The following is a 22,730-nucleotide window of genomic DNA, read 5'->3' on the forward strand; positions in this document are numbered from 1 at the left end:
GATTTCTAATATGCTCCAATCTAGATATCATATGAAATTAAGTGGATTGTGGGGCCCTGGTGGAGGAATCTTTTTGGTCAAAAAAAAAATTGAAATATAAAAACTAAATACAAACAAAACCCTCTCAGAGCACACACACATATAAACAAAAAGAATAAGAATTTTACATATTAAAAAATGTATAACCTTCAGTGTCTACACACTCACACACACACACACATAATATTCTTTTAATATAGAAATATTCACTCCTCTCATCCTGGACTCTAATGAGCCCACTGTTGATGTAACTCCGTCCGTGGCCACCGCGGTCCCCCGCGGCGCTGTGTCATTAGCTAAGCACCGGTCCGGCGCAGGCTTCCGGTCACCGTGCCGCCCCTGAACCCTCTCGCCGTCCCGTTCGCTTCGGTAACAGCTCCTTGTTTTAGACTTTCACGGCGGCGTCCGTCTCTCAATTCGCGGTTGACTCGTTCCAGTGTCGACGTGAGCATGTCCGCATCCCTGTGACCCAGTAAGGCCTCTTTTCCTCCGGTTACCTCCGGTGCATTCATTAGCCGCTTAGCTGTGTAGCTAATGCTAGGTGGCGTTAGCTGTCAACAACTGAACTGAGAGAGGTAAACTCACCTCTGACTCTCATTCTGTTTATTAAGCTGCTTCCTGTCAGCGAGTAGTGAGCAGTACAAAGCCTGTTCTCACCTCTAATGTCTCTGCTCAGCTGTACAAGGAAGAACCAGTGGATTTGACCTGAACTTCTTGGACTTCCGGTCAACTGCTGTGAATGTGATACCTTTTGTATCTTGTTTATTTAGCCAAACTGGTTTACGACCGTCATGTCCAGCTGGTGTTGATGCTGTTATAGAGAACTGCAAACTACAGCAACTAAAATTACCTTAAACCAGCACATCTGAAACCCCCAAAACCATAATAAACCTCCCAAAGGAGGATTTATTGAGGAATGTTTTATTTAATATCTCTCTAATAAACTCATAACTAACTGTAGACCACACGTCTAGATGTGATCGAATTACTTTAGATCACAATAAACCTTTATCAGCTGTAAAGATTGGTTGATTGACAGTAAGTTTATCGCCACTGTTTTTATCTTTTTGCCAATCAGTTATCATTTGAATCGTCTATTACATTTTATTATGTGTAAAGATTCTGACATGGGCACGTTGGTCTCATTAGTTGCTGAACTATTTAATTAATACTGTCTCGTAAACTGCTCTATCATTACATCTATATGATCTGTTAGCTGTGTAAAAAATGAAACTGACTCAAGCAAACTAATAAATCCAATATGTATACCTCGGTTAATAATTTACTCTATTTAATCCAACTGGACAAAAGCCCCATTCAGAACCAGTAGTTAGATGACTTCCAGTAGTTAGATGACTGTGGGAATTATCTACTGTGACAAATTTTACTTTATTCCCTCACTGTACTGTCAGACAGTATAGCTTCATAAATGATTTGATTGTAATAGATAGGATATATATATATATATATATAGTCCTCATTATTCTTATATTCCTTCCTCTTAAACAACTACTGTACTACAGATTTTGTCTGCACTAAGTATATACAGTTATTAATAGATGGATTATAGGCTCTCATAGATGTTTCTGCATTGCCTCCTTGCAGAATGGAGAACTCAGAGAGCAGCTCCTCCTTGGGGCCCCTGGTAGCGCCAGACAGACCCTCAGGCCCCTCTGGTCAGCTGTCCGAGTCAGCCAGGCCCTCCAAGCACATGGAGCACCAGTCCAAGTCACCAAGGAGACGGCGGGAAGGGAAGAGGCCGCAGCGGCGGGGGGAAGGTCATGAACAGCTGCTCTGGGAGACCGAGCGGCGGAGGTTACCAGGCCAACACGAGCACTTGGAGCCCTCCGGGTCAACGAGCGACACAGCGGAAAGTTCACCTAAGAGGTTTGCACTGCAGGTTGCCAGCTGGTCTGCCATGCCACTGGAACAGGTCTGCTGCCCAGGACATGAGGGGATGGGGTCTTGATTCTTCTTTTCTCTCCTCACAGGAGAGCGCACTTTCTACATGGACCGTGTCCAGCCACTCACTTCGGACCCAAAGCCTGTATTCTTCCCAATCCAACTTCAGTCATGTAAGCATGAGGGTGCTTAATGAGTCAAACTTTGTGTGGTAACAACTCTGATGAGAGTAGACTCTGTTTGTTGGGGACATTGACACAGAAAACCTTATGTAACTGTGTGAGATAAGATAAAGCAGGAATGCTGTGATTGGAGGTTACATGCAGTGGGATGATTCACTGAACAGACCACGGATGCTTACTGTCAGCTGATCGCAGAGTTGTTCCGTGAACTTGATCTGAAAACACTCTCAGGCTAAACTATCGGCAACATGCCTGTCATCCGCAATGCAAAAGAGGAGAGAAACAAGTGGTAAAGTAGCTAATTTCTTTTTTAATGAAGTTTGGACTTAGATGTCTCTAATACAGATTGTATATCAAAGTCTCATAGCAGTTAATTAATGATTACTGCTGTAGGAACCCTGTAGTAAGTTTGAAAAGACATGGTATTATGGTGACATGAGGTTTTTTTGAGAGTTTTTAAGACTTTTAACTCTTTCAAGACATTGTGATTATGCAACACTATATTGTCCATTCTAACTTTTTGACCTACTCAGTATCTGCATTTCTGTGTATACAACGTGACCTTTTCAGACAGCGATGGTCCGTGTAGCTTCCCTTTGTTTGTTTGTATTTGTTCACTCACTTGTTTTTGTGTCTATGTCTTTGTGTGTTTCGTTTTCTCCTTCCAGGCACATCCAGGACCCGGCCAGCCAGCGGCTCACCTGGAATAAACCTCCCGTCAACGTACTTGTCATCAGGAAAATTAGAGATGAGAGCTTGGTCGAGCCTTTCAAAGAACTTTGCCGATTTCTAGTGGAGGTACAGTGTTTAATCGAAAGCATGGTTAACATATTCAGATGTCATAGCATTTCACCAAGTGTGTTCATGATGCATAATTCAAGTTTGAGATATTGAGGGGGAAATCTGCATTCTGTCTCTCAAGCATTATTTTGAATATAAGCATGTTACTTTATGTATATAAAAAAATAAATGATGTATATATACGGTTTTTACAGCAGTTGTATTACGTCATTTCCATGTATTAGTCTACTGTGGTTAATTTTAGCACAGTATTTTATTATCAGTCAAAATGAGAGCAAGACCAGGCTGAAATGTATGTTTCGTTTATCAAGGGAAAGAGTGTTCGTTGACACTATGTGAACAGTTCAACCTTTTTAAGTGCATCTTTCCACATGAATCTTCTTCAGTGACCTAGAACAATGTTTTCTCTGTACACTTTTTGGTAAAAAACAGGAAGTGGTCCAGACAAGATTGTGACAGTTACCAACTAGTGGCTTACACATCGTAACACGTTTTTCAAAGAACCAAATGTCAAAGTTGGCCAGTGAACGCACATTTGATTTCCATATAAACACGGTCATATTAAACTAGATGCTTGGCATACGCTCAGCTTTATTTTGGAAAGTGCCATTTTGAGAGAAGTCTGCGTGTGTTTTGGCTGTTGTCACTAAAGCATGTCTTTGTTTATCAGGAGAAGCAGATGATGGTCTACGTGGAGCGCAGGGTCGCAGATGATGCTACGCTGTCAAAGGACGAGGCCTTCGGCTCCATACGAAATCAGCTCTGCACCTTCAGGGAGGGTGAGACTCCTCCTGTGTGTCTCATGACCTCACAGTCATGATACTATGATGGGAAATATCCTCTCAAAGTCAAAGTGATGGACACAATTATACTTAAATAAATTTTTTGGCCACTTGGGAAACACAACAGTGTTATATCACCAATCTATATTGTTACGTGAACATAAGTTAGCAAACAACAACTGAACTATTATAGTTTTGCAAGCATAATCTTAATAAAAAAAAATCGAGTGTTGCCAGGACTCGGTCAAAAATGTCATCACATGTTGACAATATGAAGTATAAATACAATGACCTTTTATTGTCTTAATTTGTATCGGTAGCTGTGTCATAGCTTTGAGGATGAAAGAGATCGATGCTGCTAAGGAGAGTGAGAAAGTGTCTTCAGTAACAATTCCTTCTTCTGGTATATTTACTCTTTTTGGAGGAATCACTGGCCACACATGTAAAAGTTTCAAAGTTCATCAGCTGCTCCCATGAAGGACCTTTTGGACATTTTGTGAAAAGGGAATATTTTGTTGTAACACGTTTGAATTAAGATATGCATAGTTTTTTGTATTGTTGTAACAGCTGATTCTCTCCATCTGCAGGTTATGATGACATCTCTGACTGCATTGACCTGATCATCTGTTTGGGCGGAGATGGGACTCTGCTTTATGCCTCCTCTCTCTTTCAGGTAATCACATTAATATTGGTTGATCCTTGTGTCCAAGCTAATCTTTGATTACTCCAAATCATTTTATACTAGATAATTTGTATTTAAAAGGAAAGTTTAATTATGTCTCAGTATTTAGTCCTTTTACCTGATGAAAGAAAACTAATTTTTTAAATGATGGGCCTTTTTTACCTTCTCTGTTAATCTGTAATCTCTCATTTGTAAATTGCATTTCCTGCTTTTGTTCTTACCTTCACATGAATCCTGCTCTCGTCAATCAGGTGGAGGTGTGAGCAGTGAAAGGATATTTCAAGTCAGAGAATTCTGATTAAATACTAATTAGAATGTATTTATATTGTCAACTTAGTCAAAGTTGTCAGACTGTTGAACTTTTGCTGATTTAAAAAAAAAAAAATTGGTTTTCCGAATATTAAGTAAATTGTATAGTTGTTTATATTAAGCTCTCTTGTGAATTTATTTCTACAGGATATAAACACTAGAATATTCCAGATTGTCATGTACTATAGAGTACACCACCACATGCGCTTCATTTTAACTGTCATAGCAAAGATTTTAAATACTTATGTCAATGTGATATTTCAGTTTTTCCTTTTGAATGCATTTGCAGAAACTTATTTTGCAACTGAAGAAGAGGAAGAAGAGGAGGAATCCAGCAGAAACCGTGACACTGTGTTTCTTTTCCCCTCTGTAGGGCAGCGTTCCTCCAGTCATGGCGTTCCACCTCGGTTCTCTGGGTTTCCTGACACCCTTCAAGTTTGAGTCATACAAAACTGAAGTGGCCAAAGTATTTGAAGGTAGAATGCATCTTTATATGCAAATTTAACTGTTAACTATAGTGACACACCAATGCATACAAGTTAGTTGCAGTAATTCGTAGAACTGGATAATCTTTACTATTGTATAAACTTGTACATGGTTAATAAAATCTAAAATATGAGTATTTGTTTGGTTTTAGGCAACGCAGCCATCACTCTGCGCAGTCGTCTGAAGGTCAAGGTGGTGAAGGACATGCTTCAGAGAACAGGCCAGCAGCCGCACGACCGAGAGCCCCCCGAGCAGCAGCAGGAGCACAACGGACTCCTTCCTCACGGACACACCAACAGCGAGGCTGGCAAGGTCACCCTGCAGCTACAGGTGAGCACCAAGGTGGTGATGGGAACATGTTTATTTAGGAGATCAGCGAGTCGACGAGCTGCTAATCTGTTCAATTACATGAACCAGGCCTGGCTGGGTGTGTATTTCAAGTGTTTGAACGCAGCCCCAAAAAGGTTTGGTCTGAGATAGTGACATCTAGTGGCAGAATACATCGGCTTAGTTGCTTAGGTTCCATAGTTCTTAATGATATTTGGTCTGAAAGGGCTGGTGCTGTTATGACTGAATTTTATTCCCTTTATTAATTCCTGATCATTACACCCTTCAAATGATGCTTCAGTGCATTATAATGGGGGCTGTATACGTGTGTGTTTGTCTCCCCACGTCTCACTTTATTGTCCTCTCGGGTTTGTGCGTACATGTGAGCAGCCCAGCGAGTGAGCATCAGCTGGGTTGCCAGAGCAACAGTCATAATAGATGAGATATGGGAGAGAAAGTCGGATGTTGTGAAGTTCTGTTGAGCCAGTTGCCATGGACACCGTGGCGTCAACACTGCAGTCAATATTTAATGAGCTCTGACGCTTTCTGTCTGCCACACTGTGACTAAACAACATTCCCCATTGCTGCACACACACACACAGACACAATTTTCCGTGTACCTCTCCTTCCCCGTGGTGTTTTTCTGTCTCGTCGATGAAAGTGACAGTGATGGATTGTTCTGGTCTCTGAACCAGAGTTTGACCTCACATTACATCACGTCTGCTGTGTCCAGCAGGAGGTTTGTGTTGTGCTTCACTGACGTCAGTACATCTGCCAGACATCGCTGCTCAGCCCCGCAGTGTGTTCTGTGTGACTGACTAAGTTTGAAACATGATGTGTTCGCTGCCTGTCTGCACACCAGCATTCTTCTCTGCTCCTAGTTTCCTCGTCTTTTATGGGAATGTACTGACCTGTAACTCTGCATCTGCTGCTGCATGATTTATTATTTTTTATTGAATTGCTTTAATTACATTTACTCAAATGTTTCCTGTGTATAAAAAGGGACTTCCATTTTGTAGTCTGGTCTTTGTGCTCCAGAGAATACTGAGCTATGCATCAGAATCTTATTATTCAGTGTTTTGGTTAGGATGAGTTATTCCTTAAAACGCACTAAAAACAGTCATTTGATCTAAATCCTCGTCCCACAACAGTTTGTTTATCAGCTGAATGTTTTAAGAAGTATTTTGGAGGTTTTTGTGACATTTGGGTGTAAATTCGGACCCTGGACCGAGGTCAAACTTTCGACTGGGCCACCATGTGGTTATTTACACTTCACATTGAATGAAAGCTTTAGTTTTTTAGAACTTGTTTTCTTGGGCTTCTACGGATTAGTTTAAATCATTTCTACAAGACACGACTTCTCACCATGTTTTCTTGTAGTTCTTCGTCACATTTCATCCAGTCTTTGTCATTTTTGCTAAAAAAAATGGAACAAAAGCCATTGATTCATTTTTCATGTCCATTTTATTGTATCTAGGAGTCTTATTTACATTCATAGAACATATACTGTGTATGCACACATCAAAACATGAATGGTATTTGCCAGTAGATGGCACTGTGGTAACATGATTAATTTTGCTTGTACAAAGCTTAAATATTCCTCAACCAGATTTTGGAGAAAACTAATCAACACGGTGATATATTACTTTTATTTAAGTGTTCATGGTGCTTTGCATTGTACAGGTGTTGAATGAGGTGGTGGTGGATCGAGGTCCTTCCTCTTACTTGTCCAATGTGGACTTGTACCTCAACGGACGACTCATCACCTCAGTGCAGGGCGACGGTGAGAGCTGACAGACACTCTTTTAATTTGTCTTCTTTTTGTCTGAACAAATGAAGTGAATATAAAGGTGTTGTTGTTTTTCAGAATGCAAATAATTCAATATTTGAAGTGCCTCCCCGTCTCTGTCCTGCAGGTGTCATCGTGTCCACACCGACAGGCAGCACAGCATATGCCGCTGCAGCAGGCGCCTCAATGATCCACCCTAACGTACCCGCCATCATGGTCACGCCCATCTGCCCACACTCGCTCTCCTTCAGGCCCATCGTGGTTCCTGCTGGGGTGGAGCTCATGGTATTATCTCACTGTAACAATAACATCAACAACTTCCTACACAGGTTTAATTGCTCTTTGTCATCAAGGTCATAGTGTATCCATCGATTAATACGTGACGACAAAACCTACACTACCATATGTGTTCATTCTTCTGAGGTACAGCAGCTTTCAAGGCTGCTTCCTGAGCTGAGGACGTTTTTCCAGTTCACCCGTAAATGACTGTACTACAGCGAATCCATTTCCATGTCTAGACTCTGCAGTACATGGTAGACAGGACATTATGATTTCACGCTGCCCTCGGCGATGCTGCAGACACATTGACTGTGGAAAGTGAGAGTAGAGCCTCACAGAGCTGCTAGTGTCCATGAAGCTTAGCGTCTGGCCTCTTCTCTCCTGAAACAGATCACCTTGTCTCCAGACGCTAGGAACACGGCCTGGGTGTCGTTCGACGGCAGGAAGAGACAGGAGATCCAACATGGAGATTGGTAAGGTTTAATTCACTGTTAGCGTCTGTCGGAGTATTTATTAACTTTCATCATTCATCAACTTTCAGTTTCTCTCCCATCAGCATCAAGATCACAACGTCTTGCTACCCAGTGCCGTCCATCTGCTGTCACGACCTGGTGTACGACTGGTTCGAAAGCCTGGCTCAGTGTTTGCACTGGAACGTGCGCAAGAGGCAGGCGCGGCTGGCGGACATCTCGGACTCATCGGACACTGAAAACTGAACCAGCCGGTGCGTTTACTGGCCTGAGTTAGAGCCATTCAGCCGACGCTCTGCAGCAGCTGAGTGAGTGAGACTGGGGGGATCTGCGACGACCACGAGGTCTCCTGACAACAAGCGTCAGACTGTGACAGCGAGAGGGCGTGTGTACAGGCACAGCAGCGTTACATTAGTCCTAAGAATAGCATGTACAACGAGCATACTGTGTATACAGTATTTAACACACTGAGTCATCATCTCATTACATTCCAGTAAATAAACTGCAGTTTTATCTGTAGGTCACAGGGAGGCAGCGTGTCTCCCACTTAGAAATGAATAAAGTCTATTGTTACTTAAACTATTACATTATCCTTTGATTTGAAAGATGGGGATCAACTGAAGATCTTTGTCAATTGGTAGAATCCTCTGTGATGATCAGTGTGTGAGCTGTAGATGTGACTGTCGTGACTTTGAGGTCAAATGTAGAAAATACCCTGAAAAGGAGATACCGGTTTTGATGATGAGATAATTGTAAATTTGTACATACAAGATGCTAGAGTTAATTTATTCAACGTCATATTTACATGATATTTATCTGATTTCCAAATGGTAGATTGTAAATGTAACTATAAGTTCATTTCAGACACTGAGCCTAAACCTTTATAATCATATTCTAAAGTCCTTCAGAATCTTCTCTCTGTTGTTTTCCAAACTTTTGTGCCCCAGTTTAAATTCGATGGCCTGCAGCTGAGTCAAACAAATGGAATGAGCTGGAGAATCTTACCAGAGCTGTTGTTTTCATGATCGTTAAACTGACGTCAATCGTAAAGTCACATCGAGTTCCCTTGCAGCAAACAGGAGAAAATAAAGAGTTCAAACTTTCTACCTTGTTGTAAAATCTGATCTTTGTGTGAACTTAGCTAAACTGAAGTTTTCATGTATTAGTGCTGCTAATGGAAGTCATTGATGCTTTTAGGGATGCAAGTAACTGGTTATAACTATTATAGTTTGTTTATATTATTTCATTAATCTTTGATTATTTTTTTTTATCAAATACTGTCAAAATATTTTGCTGAGCTGAATGTGACATTCTCAAAAGTATTGTTTTATCCAATCAGTGAAATATACAGAGAAATTCACTTTATGATCCAAACGGAAAAGGGCATCAAGTCAAATTTTTTGGAGAAATTACTCAAACGATTGAGGATAGAACACAAAGAGATACAAGTATAACTGACTTGAAAATTGATGTTAATTAATATTTTTCAACCAATTAATCAAATGTTTTTGGCTGTAATTGTGTAAAAACAATGCCCAAATATTCCAGAGGAAAACAAATCAGTACTCAAGTGCTTTCTATATTTTTATTGCAATAATAAGATACAGATATATTTCCAGACATCCATTTTTGTTAAATTATACTCCAATATTGCATGAGACAGTCTTCAGAATGACACTGATCCAAAAGGGGACAACTAGGTGATCAAAAGACACGCTGTTTTGACCGAGAGATAAAACATGGATGTTTTACATTTTCACTTTTATTTCCCCCAGACAAGTGGGATGAGAAGCAGCAGCATAGAGAGTAATAATAATAATACTACAACATAGAACAGACCGATACTGTGCAGCAGTCGAGAACAATTAGGAGAAGCAGTTATTTTCTCTCTTTTGTGAAACGGTTTTGCTGATATTGAGCAACTGGCAACTCAGAGGACACGAGAGGAAGAAAAGAAAATAACAAACAAACAGGAGCAGAAGATAAAACGACTAAATACGGTCGAGGGGAGTTCGATTCAGGAAAGGACGACCATATAGAAAGTGTTGGCAATACATAAGTATTGGTTTTGCCACATTGGATTATGTGGAAAATGGCCGGTCGCTCTCAGCGTTACACAAGCCACTGGTTTTATAACCCCGGGTTAATGACTGACCATTGTTAGTGAGAGGAATACAGCTGTGGCAGCGCACGACAAACCAACCGTATCACACATTCAACGCTACAGTGGCAAGTGTAAAAAAAAAGAAAAACAGATTTTGAACTCCCCAAACTCTTCTAATCCCAGATGATGAACATATAAAAACACAAATTAGCATTAAAAACATTTAGGAGGTATAATTATTATTCCCAGTACAAAAGAAAAGGAGGAAAAAAAAGAGCTGTTTCTTATACAGTATGTATATATTTGATATATCAATAGAATCCATATATAAATGATACATTTCTATTTCTTATACTTTAATATAATCCTCGCTATGACTAAAGAGAGCCGATCTAAGACATTTTCTAGCCATAAGATGAACGTGAAGGAACAGCTTGGACCACGGCCCCCAGGTACTAGGTAATGTGTGGAGCTCCGGTACCGGTCGGCGGAGCTGGATTCACCAGGAACGCCCACGATTCTTTTCACACAACATCTTGAATGCGAATCTAATGCGAACACAAGCGGTTTCATTGAGACCAATAATCTTTGTTTAGCTACCACACTAACAACCTTGTGCTGTGCTTCCTTTTCGGAGATGTTCAAAGGTTTGAGTTGAGTTTGACACTGCGGTTACAAAATGAACAAATTAAGAACACACTGCCGCCCCCCCCCCCCCCCCCCCCCTCGCTCTCACAGGCAGAAACATCACGATGAGTTGTGTTTGGCACTAGTTTGCTTTACTTCTTCTCTGGTTCAGTAAATCGCTGTTTCATCCTCTAGCTGCAGTCGTACAACAAACGCTGCGGTCTTTTAAAAAGAGAAAATCAAGTGCGCCAGCTGAGTCCCAGTCGCACAGTATTTAACATGAAGTAAACGTATGTCAGACTGTGAGAGGATTGTACTGGGATTATCAGCCATTCATTTGAAATAAAAAAAAAAAAAAAAATTCTGACAAGGGCAAGTACCTCGAAGAGCCGAACTCCCTCTGGTCTGTAAATACTCCATCCAGCCACAAGGTGGTCGCTTTTTTAAACTTTTTTATTTTTCTTAACAAACTACAGGATTTGGTCCATCCGACCTCAATGCCAAGCAGACGTGCTGGTCACTTTTGCTTTAAGTGCTGCCCGAGAAAGCTTTCAGACGTGCAATGGTTTGAAAACAGAGAAAACAAGAGGGAAAAGGGGCCTCATGGCGAACTCCACGACGACCGTGTTTGTACCAACGACCTGGAGACGATGAAAACAATAACCAGGTGAATAACTAACACATCGTTTCTCTCTGGTCAGTTTAACACGGTCGCTCTCGGAGGTGGATTTGACCTCACAAACAAAAAAGAAGATTTAATGACGCAAAAGACGGGACATAAATACAATATTTGAAAGTTGAAATGACAGAGAGAAAAAAACACGTTAATGAAAAGAGGAGAATGAGTTGTTGGTCTGATTTTTTTTTTTTTTTTTTCGTGGACAACTTCCTCAGGCTATCGTCCGGTGGCAGTTTAAATTTGAACATAAATAACATTTGAGTGGGAGGATCCATCGTAAGGCTTCTTCTTCTTTTATTGGATATATGTTTCCCCCCCCATTGTTGCAGCGGTTAACTTTTGAGTGTTGTGTCCATCCCGGTTTAGTTTAGTGGAAGATCCTGACGAGAGGAGGCGGAGGCTCTGTGGCCTCAGAGACACTGGACCTTGATCACAGGAGGGAGGGAGAGAGGGGGGGGGAGCAGAGAAGAGTAGAGTGACAGGATTGTAAGAAGTTTATGTTTCAGCAGTCTGGGTTTTAGTCTCACTCCCATCATCTTCTTTCGTTTGTTGCGTCTCCTCCTCTTTTTCCTCCTCCTTCTCTTTCTCCTCCTCCTCCTCTTCTTCTTCTTCTTCTTCTTCTTCCTCCGTGTGCTGCTCCAGCTCTTCTCTGGTGATCATCTCAAAGTCGTTTCCGTTGCTGTGCTGCGAGCCTTCGTCCTCCCGCCGGTCGCTGTCCGTGTCCGAGTGGCGCTCCTCCACCCCCGTTCCCTCCCCCTCTGCCTCTTGACTCTCCTCCTGCCCCGTCTCTTTGCTCTCCTCCTCTTCCTCCTCCTCTTCGTCGTCGCAGTCCTTTTTCTCGCTGTCGGACTTCTCGTCGCTGTCGGACTTCTGCGCCTTGGTGGAGGCGTCCTCGTCCTTCTCGTCGGTCTTGTCCGAGGCCTTCTTGGCGGCTCGCGGTCCTTTGTACTCGTGGGTGTAGAGCGGCCTGAACGAGTCGATGAAGCCGACGTCGGCCGTGAGGTTGGGGAGGAACCAGAAGTGGTGGCGCCCGCCGGTCACCACCCAAATGAGCAGGAAGAGGATACAGCGGGCTGACGGGAGAAGAAACAACCAGTGAGATTAAGAGCAATCGAAAGATATGAACAGAAATCTCTATTGTACGTTGTATCTCCATCTTAGTTTGGTCTACTTGTTTTTTTTTATTTGTTTGTTTGTAAATTTTTTTCTATTATTTTCCTTTTTGTTGTGTTTCTTGGACTTCATTGTGATACCTTGTATAAATCCTGTTTTCTTAGATAAAGCCCTTTGAAATGCTCTTCTGTTTAAATGGTGCTGAACAGGAAAGGCTTCACAACAACATATTGCAATCGATAACACAAAACTAAGTGTACAGGTGTGAAAACTTTCATTTATGCATTAAAGTTTGGTTATTGTTGTACTGGAGGGGCTACTTTTTCCTAGACTGTTTAGTTTTAGTAATGATCCATTTTGTTGTTTTGGTTTTTAATTTAATTGCAGCAGATTTTCAACAATACTTGAGCAAAAAAAACAACAACTTGGTACTCACCAACAGCTAGAAGCAGAATACTGGCCACGAAGCAGCCTGCTGCAACACTGAGATAGTAAACTCCTACCCGCATCTCTGCTGGCCACAGAGGGAACAGCGTGGCCGCGATCACTGCAATAACTGAAACACACAACACACAGACAGTGCGACTTTACACACAGCTGCAGTCGGTCACAGACGAGCCTCCAGTCACTTCTCTCTCAGAAGAACGTGGATGATTCACAACTGCGACTCACCGAGAATCAGTCCCATGGCGAACGTCTTGAAATGGACGGGATCATAAATCCACACGAAAACCTAAACAAATAGACATGTTGTGTGTTCTTGTTGCTTTTCGAGAACTACAAACTCGTCTGTGACACATTCTCTGGGCCCACTCATAAATACCTCATTTCCATCCAGAAACAGCTGATCATCATGCGGCTCCAGTTTAAACTTCTTCTTCGCTTCTTTTTTCTTCTTGGGGCTTCCAGGACTGTCATCCTGTCGATTCAAATGCACGTTGTGGCTTCACTTAATGCTCACAGAACAGTTTTAAATGAGAAGCAGCATTTTAAATTGTTATATGTTGATCAAAAAAAAAAACATACAGATATCTTGATAATTTTCCACTTATGCAATGTTTGCCTGAAGCGGAGTTTTTATCAAATTTAATATTTAAATCAGTTTGTTTAGACAGGTTTATCTTCTACCAGAGGAAGTAAGTGCTGGGTAACGTACGCTCTTGTCTTTCTTGGTTTCAACAGCTTCAGGCTCTTTCTTCTTCTCTTTCTCCTTCTTCCCTTTTTTCTCCTCCTCTTTGCTGCTGTCGCCCTTGGCCCTGTCTTTCTCTTTCTCCTTCTCTTTCTCCTTCTCTTTCTCCTTCTCCTTCTCCTTCTTCAACTCTTTCTCAGGTTTTTTCTTCATCACCTTGAGGGCTCGGTGGAAGAATTGCTTCTTCAGGAGTCTACAGAGGAAGAGGACAACGCATTGTTAAGGGCAACAAACATTAATGTGATTATGGGATTATGATCAATAATTGTCTGTTGAACTCAGCAGCGTGTTGGTGTGTGTGTGTGTGTGTGTGTCACAGCCGACCTGTTGCAGTACTCCACCACAGACTCTCTGGTGGTGAACAGTGCGTCCTCTCCCTTCTTTGCTTTGGCCCATTTGGAGTCCAGCAGACAGTCCACTGCCTTGGAGGCTGAACGTGAGGACATGAAAAACATCCAGAGATAAAACATACAGTTGGACTTTCCCTGAAAGTGTCACGTGCCCATTATCCTGTAAACTGTTTATTTCAACGGGGCCCATAAGTCGTACGGCTGGACAATAAAACAAAATGTCTTCAACATATAACCAGTCATTGCTTAGTCATTGTGCAACCACATATCGCTTGTCATTCTCTGTCAGTAAAGAAGTGTTAAGAACCACAACCTCACAATAATAACTGGTGAGGTGAGTAGTTACTAACACAACCCACTGTGACAGAGCGACACTGACATTATCCCAGTTGTGTTTGTGTTCACATGAATTTCAGTCCAGCCTTCACTTCTTCTTTGTCCGTTTCTTTTTCTCTACCGACTCCTGAGGGAAATCTTCGGCTCTTCAGCTGCTCAACGCTCCACAAGGTTCACCAGCGAGTCGCCAACTGTGTGTGTCTCCTGTCTGGAGCTGAGCAGCCTGCAGTGGGTTGTAGAGCTGTTTCTGTCAGCTACACACTTAAATGAGACTCACTATAAAGACCCATGAAGGGCGAAGGATAGATTTCAGGTGATAATTCATCACTATGACAGACGCCTTTCTCATTAATCCATTATTTTCACATTTTCCTTTAATTCAGTGTTATTATGAAGGCAACACTGCTTTAAGTGGCTCCACTCATCCCTGTAGTTGACAGAAGGGAGAGTGATGGCTACCTGCTGTAGAAACACAGCAGCCCTCAGCTAAAGTGATGGTGATGATGAAGAGTAGCTAACACCGGTTTCCTTTACTCTGACAAAATCTAACCCAAGTGAATCTGTGAAGACGTCAGTCTGTGTGTTTGACAACAAGCTGCTTCTGACTGATGTCTCCTGCTTCACACTTCACACTCCCCCCCCCCAAACACTGACCAATGAAGTAGTTGACCCGGTGACCCATCATGTTCGTGGACTTGGTGGGGCAGTTGAAGCGAAGATACTTGGCCACCGCCTTCTCATCCTTGGTGGGCTCGCTCACCTCCTGCAGGGCCAGACAAAAACACACAGCTTAACACACAGCTTAACACACACACACACACACACACACACAGAAGCAAAAACGCAATCTGCTAGATTCTGGCACTGAACAAACGATAACACGTCTTTTTAAAAGATTCATTTATCGCCAAAGAAAGAACCACATTGGTCTAGAAGCGAGGATTCCAATGAAAGCAAATGTTCTAGTCTGGATAAGTAAATGCAGACACCGAGGTAGAGGTTTTTTTCTCATCCGTTTCAAATCGTTTCAGAGTGGCCACCTCCTCTCTCCTCACAATGTTTGCACTGTGTGTGCTCCTGCCAGCAGCACTGAACCACATGCCAGCACCGAGGGGAGCGGGAGCGGCGGCACAGGGAGAGTCAGTCCTGCCGCAGCCATTCCAGCTGGTGCCGACCCGCAGCACGAGGGAGACCAGTCCATCAAACAGGCCTTTGTTTAAAGGAAGCAGGTATCAGTCACACGGCTGTTACATGAGCCTCCTCCAAGGAAAGCCCCCCCCTGTCTGTACCATCTACCTGGCTATGAGGGGGGGCTGGTTTCTGTACGTGTTAAGTCAAGTCACAGACATGGCATGTAAAAAGCTGATTGCCAGTACACCGCACCAAGTCTACAGATGAAGGCCGTCTCAAATCTCCACTGAGTTAAAGCACAAGATGAATGGAACATGAATCATCATTGGTGACTGTCTGAAGAATTGAGAAGGCCTTCATCTAAATGAAGACTGGTGTTTTCGAGAAGCCTCAGTCATTGCATTGGACTCATAAAGGAGATAACAGCCTGTACTGTTATGTAACTGGACCACACTGGGTTGGATGGTGTATGAGGAGCACATACCTGAAGCTGATGTCTTACACAGCAGCCCTGCACTAAATCCTCCAAATGCTTATAAATCAACATTACAACTTTATTTTTAGAGGCTTTTTACTAATAGTCAAGTTTAATATCTTCATGGAGGAACACATATTTGTTATCAGGTGCTTCTTATTGAGGTGAGTAGCTACAACTGAAGTCATAACCCAATTGTAACGATTGGATCCTGCGATGACGATTAAAACAAAATGTCAACAGTACAGAGCGCCTGCGTCACGACAGGGGACAATCTATCTGATGTGGGGTGATGATGTCAGTCAGGGACAAGTGTCTTCTGCTCCTGAATGAGATACAAGTGGACTGTGTGCGTGTGTGTGTGTGTGTAATACAGCTGCACCTCAACAACACGATTATCTGTTACACGTCAGCCACAGCAGGCGAATGTTTAATGTCCTCTTGCCCTAACTAGTGAGACACATGTAGGAGGAGGGACTTCGTTCGGTAGGACACAAGGAAGTCACTGATGTGAACGAGGTGTCAGATTATTAGGGACACCTCCACATAAAAGTTGAGTGAACCTGTAGCTGTTGCTTTGCGCAGGGAGACGATGATCCGCTGCGTGTGGCACTCGACATGTGATACGACATGTCCACTACGTGATTAAAACACCGCACAGATCGCCTCGCGTTATGTAAACACGTCCCGGTTGAGCTGACGCAGCTTAGCCAGCAAACCTCTCCAGCCACTTGAGTTACAGTGAACAAGGTTCGATTCCCACACACAGCTGGGTGGAAAGTACACTGATGTTATCCCCGTGGGTGGTTCAGCGGGTTGGGGGCTGCGGGTGGCGGAGACAGCTACGAGCCCGGAAATGTTTCCTCCGAGCAGAAAACGATGCTATTTGTTTTCGCTAGCCTGCTAATGCTAGCTACCTTTAGCCATCAGTTGGCTCCCTCCGCCGCCTGTTACCGGCTCCTCTCGGGGATGTGGCCGGTAACAGCGCTCCGGTAACGGGTCGCTTATCTGCGCCACGTCACTACCTGTGGTTCCTCCGCTGACACGGGCGCTCATTTCAACAGAGGAGGGAGAGATGTTACCTGGATCCGCTTCTTGTGTCTCCTGCGCTCCGCCATGATCCTCACTGCTCCTCCGACGTGCGCGACGCGGGGCACGCGCATAGACTGTATGGTATCGCGAGAGTTGGAGACTAACGGTAAAAAACGGTTAATAATAGTAATAATAATAATAATAATAAACAGCAACAACAACAACACAGCCATGCATGAAATAGCAAAGGGAATTAATACAGGTCATTTTGACTCCTGTTGTGCATTAGACGGGGTTTGCATAGTTTGTTTATCAAGGGCTTAACCTATTCAGAGTATATCACCTGAACAAGTAAACTCAACAGTGCAGTAAATTGAGGAAAAGACCATAATGGCACACGAGTTGGATACAGCTGATATATGTTCCGCTGTACCTTGCAGAAGTCAGGGCAAATGAGAATGAAGAGAAGAGCAAACAAGAACTGCAGAAGAGGAAAGAAAGTCTCATCATCTACGATGACCATCAGGAGCCCACTGAGGAAGTGGTGACTATGAATGAATGAGAAAAAGGTGGCAGATGACTCTGTAATTCTAGAGGCAAGTTAGCGGGAATCAGAACTTAGCAGTGTTGGGCAATGTTGTGCAAGTTCACTACTCTCATGAACTAGTTCAAAGTTCAGTTCATACAAGTAAACATGAATAGTTCACGTTCATAGTTCACCATTTAAATTCTGAACTAGTTCCTATTTCAGTTCAGTTCATAGTTTTAAGGTGGACAGTGAGAATGAAAGACTTAACTTGTTAAAGAAAACCTTATCCATCACTACCCCTTGCCTTTACTGTCGGAATAAAATATCAACATATCAAATGCGTCAAGGTAAATTCAGTTATTTTATTTAGTAATATAATTAGACCGTTCCTTTAAAGCCCACATGAGTCAATCCTTAAAATTTCTGGGAAACAAGAACATCTTCAAGAGTTAATTGTCATATGGACAACGATAACATTAAGCACTCGCTTGCAATGAAATCTTTCAGCGATCCCTGAATAAGCTATTGAATTAAATTCATCGTAATAGTTTATAAATGATTACTAGAGGGAAGATTCAAATCAAGATGATAAAGTTTTACTCAGGTGCCCCATTGTGTTTGTTATGACAGCCTAATCACCTAAGCCTCTCGCAGCTCATAATAAAAACATGAGTAAAAACATCTCTTTGACTGACATGAGTTACAATCAAACCTTAAATCCTTGCAATTTAAAAAGTTAGCCCCTTTTTCTCAATGGAAATGTTTGCTCCGGTTATTTTCTTTGTATGATTTAATAGTTGATTAAAGTTGATGGTTTATCAGGCTCTACTTGAAAAAAGGTTGATATATTTAAAGAGGGTAATTTGGTAAATATAAAAACATAAATCTTCACTTAAAGTAAATTGTCGGTGCCATGAAAGGAAGATAGTACTGCAGATTCCTATGTAGAAAAACACTTTATTTACAATCCAACAAACACAAACGATATCACAAAAGATATCAAAACCCAAAACTTTTTAACATATCATTCTTTTGATTATAAAACCATTCCCTTGTGATTTCTTTTGTCTTACTGCTGGTCTACTGGAGAAATGACAATTAGAGTTTGAGACTACAATCAGACGTTTGGAGACTAAGGCCTGTAACGAAAGAAGAAAAAATATAAAATAACTGATTGAACCTTCTCAGTGTCTCATAAAGCAAAGTCCAGACCTCTCCACTGTTGTTTTTAGAAATATATATGCATTAATATGTAAAATAAAAAATATTTAGCAGACACCTGGGCCTAGTATGAAGCTGTGTATGAAAACCCCTGGTAGCAAACAGTAAAAAAAAGCATCTTCAATTCAGGTAATCATCATAGAAACAAAACCACCACAGAGGCAGTAGCAGTCCATCAGCTTGTGTCGTGCTGTAGGTGCAGACCTGGTTCACACGCCTCCTCACTCCACATCAGTGCTGGTCACACCGTCTCGCTGCTGGCACACGGAGGGGAGTTGTTTTCTGTCTCGTGAAGGTGCTCTGTGGATTTGAGGACATCAGGGTCTCTTGGACTCGCCACCATCTCCTCACTGTTGCAATTAACAGGCGAGCCGATTTCGGAGGAGCGGTCCCCGGGCTTCTCCGGGGTGGCGTGCAGGGGGGCGGTGGGCAGCGGCAGGTTCATCATGTACAACATGTTGCCCAGACGCTTGGACACCTGCGGAGGAATGGAGATAGTCGGCACATGTCAGACCCACAGTGTTGATTTAAAAGAGGTTTTTATGTGTCAGACTGACTGGACGTCCCCTGTCCCCCACAGGCCTAAGCCCAGAGGACACAGTAGGAAAAGCACAGGTGTGTAAATGATCAAATGCATTGAGTATATTGATGGATGAAGTTATTTGTTGTAGTTTCAGGCTTGTGGTACATGTGCATGTTTATTGGTTCTCGTCAATAAAACAAACCCATCGCTAAAACAACATCACACATAATAGATGTAGAAACAGACACCCCACTTTTTAATCTACTTTTAACTGATCAGTTATTTTGCAAAGTTCATCAAATTCATGCCTCCAAAAATGAATGATGGATTATCCTAACATAGTTTACATACTGTTGCACAGTTTAACCTATAGGTGGTGCACAATGACAGGGGGTCCCTTCAGTAAGGATGCCTGGAGTTTTCCAGAAAAGTCTACACGAGAAAGAGTTCAACTTCCTGTCGTCGCTCTCAGGTGAGAACATTGTTTAAATTCAGTTATTAAGCATTACAATTGTATAACACGGCAGAGACTATGATACTTATTGTTGTTTGTGTGTAATGATGAAGTGAAACGTGCATTAAAGAGCCTGTGCTGATGGTGAACTTCATACAAGTTTTAAGAGACAGTTGTGCTTCCAAGAGTAAGACCACCTTAATAGAGCTAAGTAAGTTAGTGTAACTGTAATACACACTATCTGATGATTATAAGTGATTTGTGTTGGAAACAGGAAACAGGAAACAGGGATGTTATTTAAAGTGAGAATATGTCATGAGAGAAATCGTGCTCTACCTGTGAGCGGATCTTGAGAGCCGGCCCCAGCTTCAGCCCCAGCGTGTCCAGTAGATGCTCCTCTGAGAGGAGGGGGAGCGTCTCCCCATCGATCACGTGGTCCTTGAACGTCTGCAGAGAGCAATCACCTCACATTAGCACAGCACAGACACAACAGAGCGCATGAAGACATGTAGGTTAAAGACCAGCACCAACCTGAGCGTATTCTGCACACGTGGGTATACTGTTGATAAAGTTGTAAACGTCATTCACCGTCCACTTCCTGATGTCCTCCGACACCTCATCACCATTAAGAAATAGATTCCGTGGACCTGGCAGAAACAAAAACAAACATAGCTTAAAGATCATTTCACAATTTAATAGGTTGTCAATTTTGTATCAACTCCCCAAACTCACCAGGTGGGAGGAAGCCATTTCCAGGGACTGGGAACATGTAAGGCATCCCGGGGAGAGCTCCCCCTGCTGAGGGATACATGAACTTCTCCTGGAAAGCTGAACACTGGCTTGAAATGTCTTTTTCGTTGGTGCCACTGTTGGCCGCATCAGAGCAGCTGTCCTGCGTGTTCACACAGGCCTTGCGCAGGGCTGTATCCCCTTCTTTGTAGTTCTTCCTGATTCCTGTAAGTTCTGACTCTATTTTAGCTTGATGGTGCGTTTTACTGGCGGCACACTCCTCTCCCATGTCCCCCTTGGCCTCCGAATCCTTCTCCTCCCCTGATGTGGCCCCCGGGCTCTGCTCTACATTTTTATCCTCAGCCTGGCCCTTCAGGTTGGCCATGTGGCTTTCTGCACTCTTGTGAGCGGTCGGCCGTCTGCCTGCCCTTCGTCCCCTCTCTCTGTGCAGCGTGCTGATGGGCGGGTAAGGGCTGGCTGACATGAGGATGCTGTTGGAGTGAAGCTCGTCCAGAGTGGGGCGGTGGACGAAGACATCGTGGCCGTCTGGCATGCGCTGACGGCCTCTGAAGGCCATGTGGTTGGAAGGGTAGGCCATGGGATTGTCCATTCCTATCAGTCCCTTCTGGTGGGCGTTTTCCAGCTCCTTCTGGTGCAGGATGGCGTTCATCTCCATTCTGAACCAAAGCACACACAAATATTTAAGATATGTTCGTGTATAGCACAAATGGTGGAAAACACATAATCATACTTTCCCAAGGCTCAGGGAAGGGAACAAAGTCTGGGAATGTACAAAATGTCCAACACAACGTGGTGCAGAGAGTTGTGTAGGTGGAATGTGTGTGTGAGACGATGATATTGTGCGCACCCACCTGGCGATGTTTTGCTTGTGAATGAGCTCCTGTCGCCGGGCAACTGTTTCCATCGGCTCTGAGGGCATGAAGCCATAACCGGCTGAGAAAAGAAACAGACATCGGCTTTTAATACTCCATCACATTCACATACAGACTGGAAATTCAGTCCCTCGTGACTGTGTAGTGGCCTGTCCGTGCTCACCTGCTCCAGGGAAACCTCTCCCGGGCATGAGGTTGCCATGCGGGGGCATAGGTGGACCCAGGTGAGGCCCCATGTGCATCTGTCGGGCATCAGAGGCGACCATCTCATTGGGCTGAACCAACTCCCTGAGGAAAGAAAACCTTTTAAAATCAGTCTTTTGACAGGACGTCCAACGATTACTAATTTACAGAGAGATCTTTAACAAGTTGTTTTGTTTATAAGTAAACTTTGCGCCCCGTAAAAAGAAAAGACATCAGATTTTTTTTCCTCTAGTGTAGCATGTCTGAAAAAGTGTTGTTTGGCCGACTGAACATGATAAGTTCATTCTTTTATATCCAGAAACCCACTAGTATGATTATTCACATTAACTGATGTTTTGATTTACATATAATTAATCCAAAACTACTTTGGCCTTAATGTTAGATTTGTTACACGAGCCACAAATTCATATTTCTAGCAAATTTGCGATTATACAAGCCAAGTCCACTCTATAATAAGGAGTAAAGCTGGGTGCTTTCTGGATCCCTGAGGGGTTTGAGGAGCTTGGGTAATTCCCCTGGCTTCTAATCTGGCCCTGCAAAAAAAAGCAGTGTCTGGTTCCCTTCTGCAGCTGTAACTGACAAGTCTCAGGCGTCCAACTTTCCATAGAGCTACCATTTAAAATTTAAGAGTAAGCTCAGGCACATACCTCTCCATGAAATGAGGTTCAAACTGTGCTGGGACTCCTTGTAACCTCTGCTGCCCCTGGGCGAGAATCTGCGGAGCCATGGCCATCTGGTTCCTCATTATTAACTCCTGTCTCTGTCTAAGCTCTGCAGGAGAAGAAAAAGCACCACAGGTCACACCCGAGGCAAAATATCCACAGAGACAGACTTTCCTGACTGTGGAAACTGTAGAAGTCAGTCCATAGCAGACACAGAATCGGTTCTTTAGATGGTGTTAGGACAATATGTGAATTAACAAGTATCTTTTTGTAGATGAACCATTTTCCAGTTGCGGTGTGGCTCAGTTTCCTCAGTTTGGTCTCTCACCTCCAGCTGACATGCCGTTGACCAGGCGGTACCAGTGCTTCTCATCCAAAGCTCCCTGCTCCCCCATCGCTGTCATCTTCCTCAGCTGCTCCCGTGGGGTCAT

At 43.0% G+C, this 22,730-nt stretch overlaps 3 protein-coding genes across 4 annotated transcripts; 1 reads left to right on the plus strand and 2 right to left on the minus strand.

The window, feature by feature from the left end:
- The first annotated feature begins 351 nt into the window (after positions 1–351).
- nadkb (NAD kinase b) lies at positions 352–9,152 on the plus strand. Of its 2 annotated transcripts, none has more exons than XM_053437216.1 (12): positions 352–614; positions 1,645–1,926; positions 2,031–2,114; positions 2,792–2,921; positions 3,595–3,703; positions 4,294–4,379; positions 5,071–5,173; positions 5,335–5,513; positions 7,194–7,293; positions 7,427–7,584; positions 7,969–8,051; positions 8,135–9,152. In XM_053437216.1, exons 2-12 carry the CDS (start codon positions 1,646–1,648, stop codon positions 8,292–8,294), a joined length of 1,473 nt encoding a protein of 490 aa, XP_053293191.1. In that variant the 5' UTR covers positions 352–614; position 1,645; the 3' UTR covers positions 8,295–9,152. The 2 variants fall into 2 exon arrangements, with proteins under 2 accessions (XP_053293191.1, XP_053293192.1); XM_053437217.1 differs by having other exon boundaries at positions 352–511.
- Positions 9,153–9,619: 467 nt separating this feature from the next.
- On the minus strand, positions 9,620–17,227 carry sec62 (SEC62 homolog, preprotein translocation factor). Its single transcript, XM_053437219.1, has 8 exons — positions 17,135–17,227; positions 15,101–15,209; positions 14,085–14,190; positions 13,728–13,953; positions 13,395–13,490; positions 13,244–13,304; positions 13,008–13,127; positions 9,620–12,531 (listed from the first exon to the last, which is right to left on the minus strand). Exons 1-8 carry the CDS (start codon positions 17,213–17,215, stop codon positions 11,954–11,956), a joined length of 1,377 nt encoding a protein of 458 aa, XP_053293194.1. The 5' UTR covers positions 17,216–17,227; the 3' UTR covers positions 9,620–11,953.
- Positions 17,228–18,556: 1,329 nt separating this feature from the next.
- samd7 (sterile alpha motif domain containing 7) lies at positions 18,557–22,730 on the minus strand. Its single transcript, XM_053437220.1, has 8 exons — positions 22,628–22,730; positions 22,285–22,408; positions 21,597–21,721; positions 21,413–21,494; positions 20,544–21,217; positions 20,343–20,458; positions 20,148–20,258; positions 18,557–19,312 (listed from the first exon to the last, which is right to left on the minus strand). Exons 1-8 carry the CDS (start codon positions 22,728–22,730, stop codon positions 19,076–19,078), a joined length of 1,572 nt encoding a protein of 523 aa, XP_053293195.1. The 3' UTR covers positions 18,557–19,075.

This window comes from Pleuronectes platessa, chromosome 13 (genome assembly GCF_947347685.1).
Source record: "Pleuronectes platessa chromosome 13, fPlePla1.1, whole genome shotgun sequence".
Classification (NCBI taxonomy): Eukaryota; Metazoa; Chordata; class Actinopteri; order Pleuronectiformes; family Pleuronectidae; genus Pleuronectes; species Pleuronectes platessa.

What these genes read in the sequence shown, in the direction of transcription:
- samd7 (XM_053437220.1), bottom strand. Translation starts at nt 22,730, where the DNA reads ATGACCCCACGGGAGCAGCTGAGGAAGATGACAGCGATGGGGGAGCAG. An exon ending in GAACCTCATTTCATGGAGAG is followed by an intron (nt 21,722 to 22,284) that starts GTATGTGCCTGA and finishes TTCTTTCCTCAG; the next exon opens with GGAGTTGGTTCAGCCCAATG. An exon ending in GAGAGGTTTCCCTGGAGCAG is followed by an intron (nt 21,495 to 21,596) that starts GTGAGCACGGAC and finishes TTCTTTTCTCAG; the next exon opens with CCGGTTATGGCTTCATGCCC.
- sec62 (XM_053437219.1), bottom strand. Translation starts at nt 17,215, where the DNA reads ATGCGCGTGCCCCGCGTCGCGCACGTCGGAGGAGCAGTGAGGATCATG. An exon ending in GACACAAGAAGCGGATCCAG is followed by an intron (nt 15,210 to 17,134) that starts GTAACATCTCTC and finishes CTGGCCCTGCAG; the next exon opens with GAGGTGAGCGAGCCCACCAA. An exon ending in CGCCATGGGACTGATTCTCG is followed by an intron (nt 13,128 to 13,243) that starts GTGAGTCGCAGT and finishes TGTGTGTTTCAG; the next exon opens with TTATTGCAGTGATCGCGGCC.
- nadkb (XM_053437216.1), top strand. Translation starts at nt 1,646, where the DNA reads ATGGAGAACTCAGAGAGCAGCTCCTCCTTGGGGCCCCTGGTAGCGCCA. An exon ending in TTTGCCGATTTCTAGTGGAG is followed by an intron (nt 2,922 to 3,594) that starts GTACAGTGTTTA and finishes TTTGTTTATCAG; the next exon opens with GAGAAGCAGATGATGGTCTA. An exon ending in GCTCTGCACCTTCAGGGAGG is followed by an intron (nt 3,704 to 4,293) that starts GTGAGACTCCTC and finishes CTCCATCTGCAG; the next exon opens with GTTATGATGACATCTCTGAC.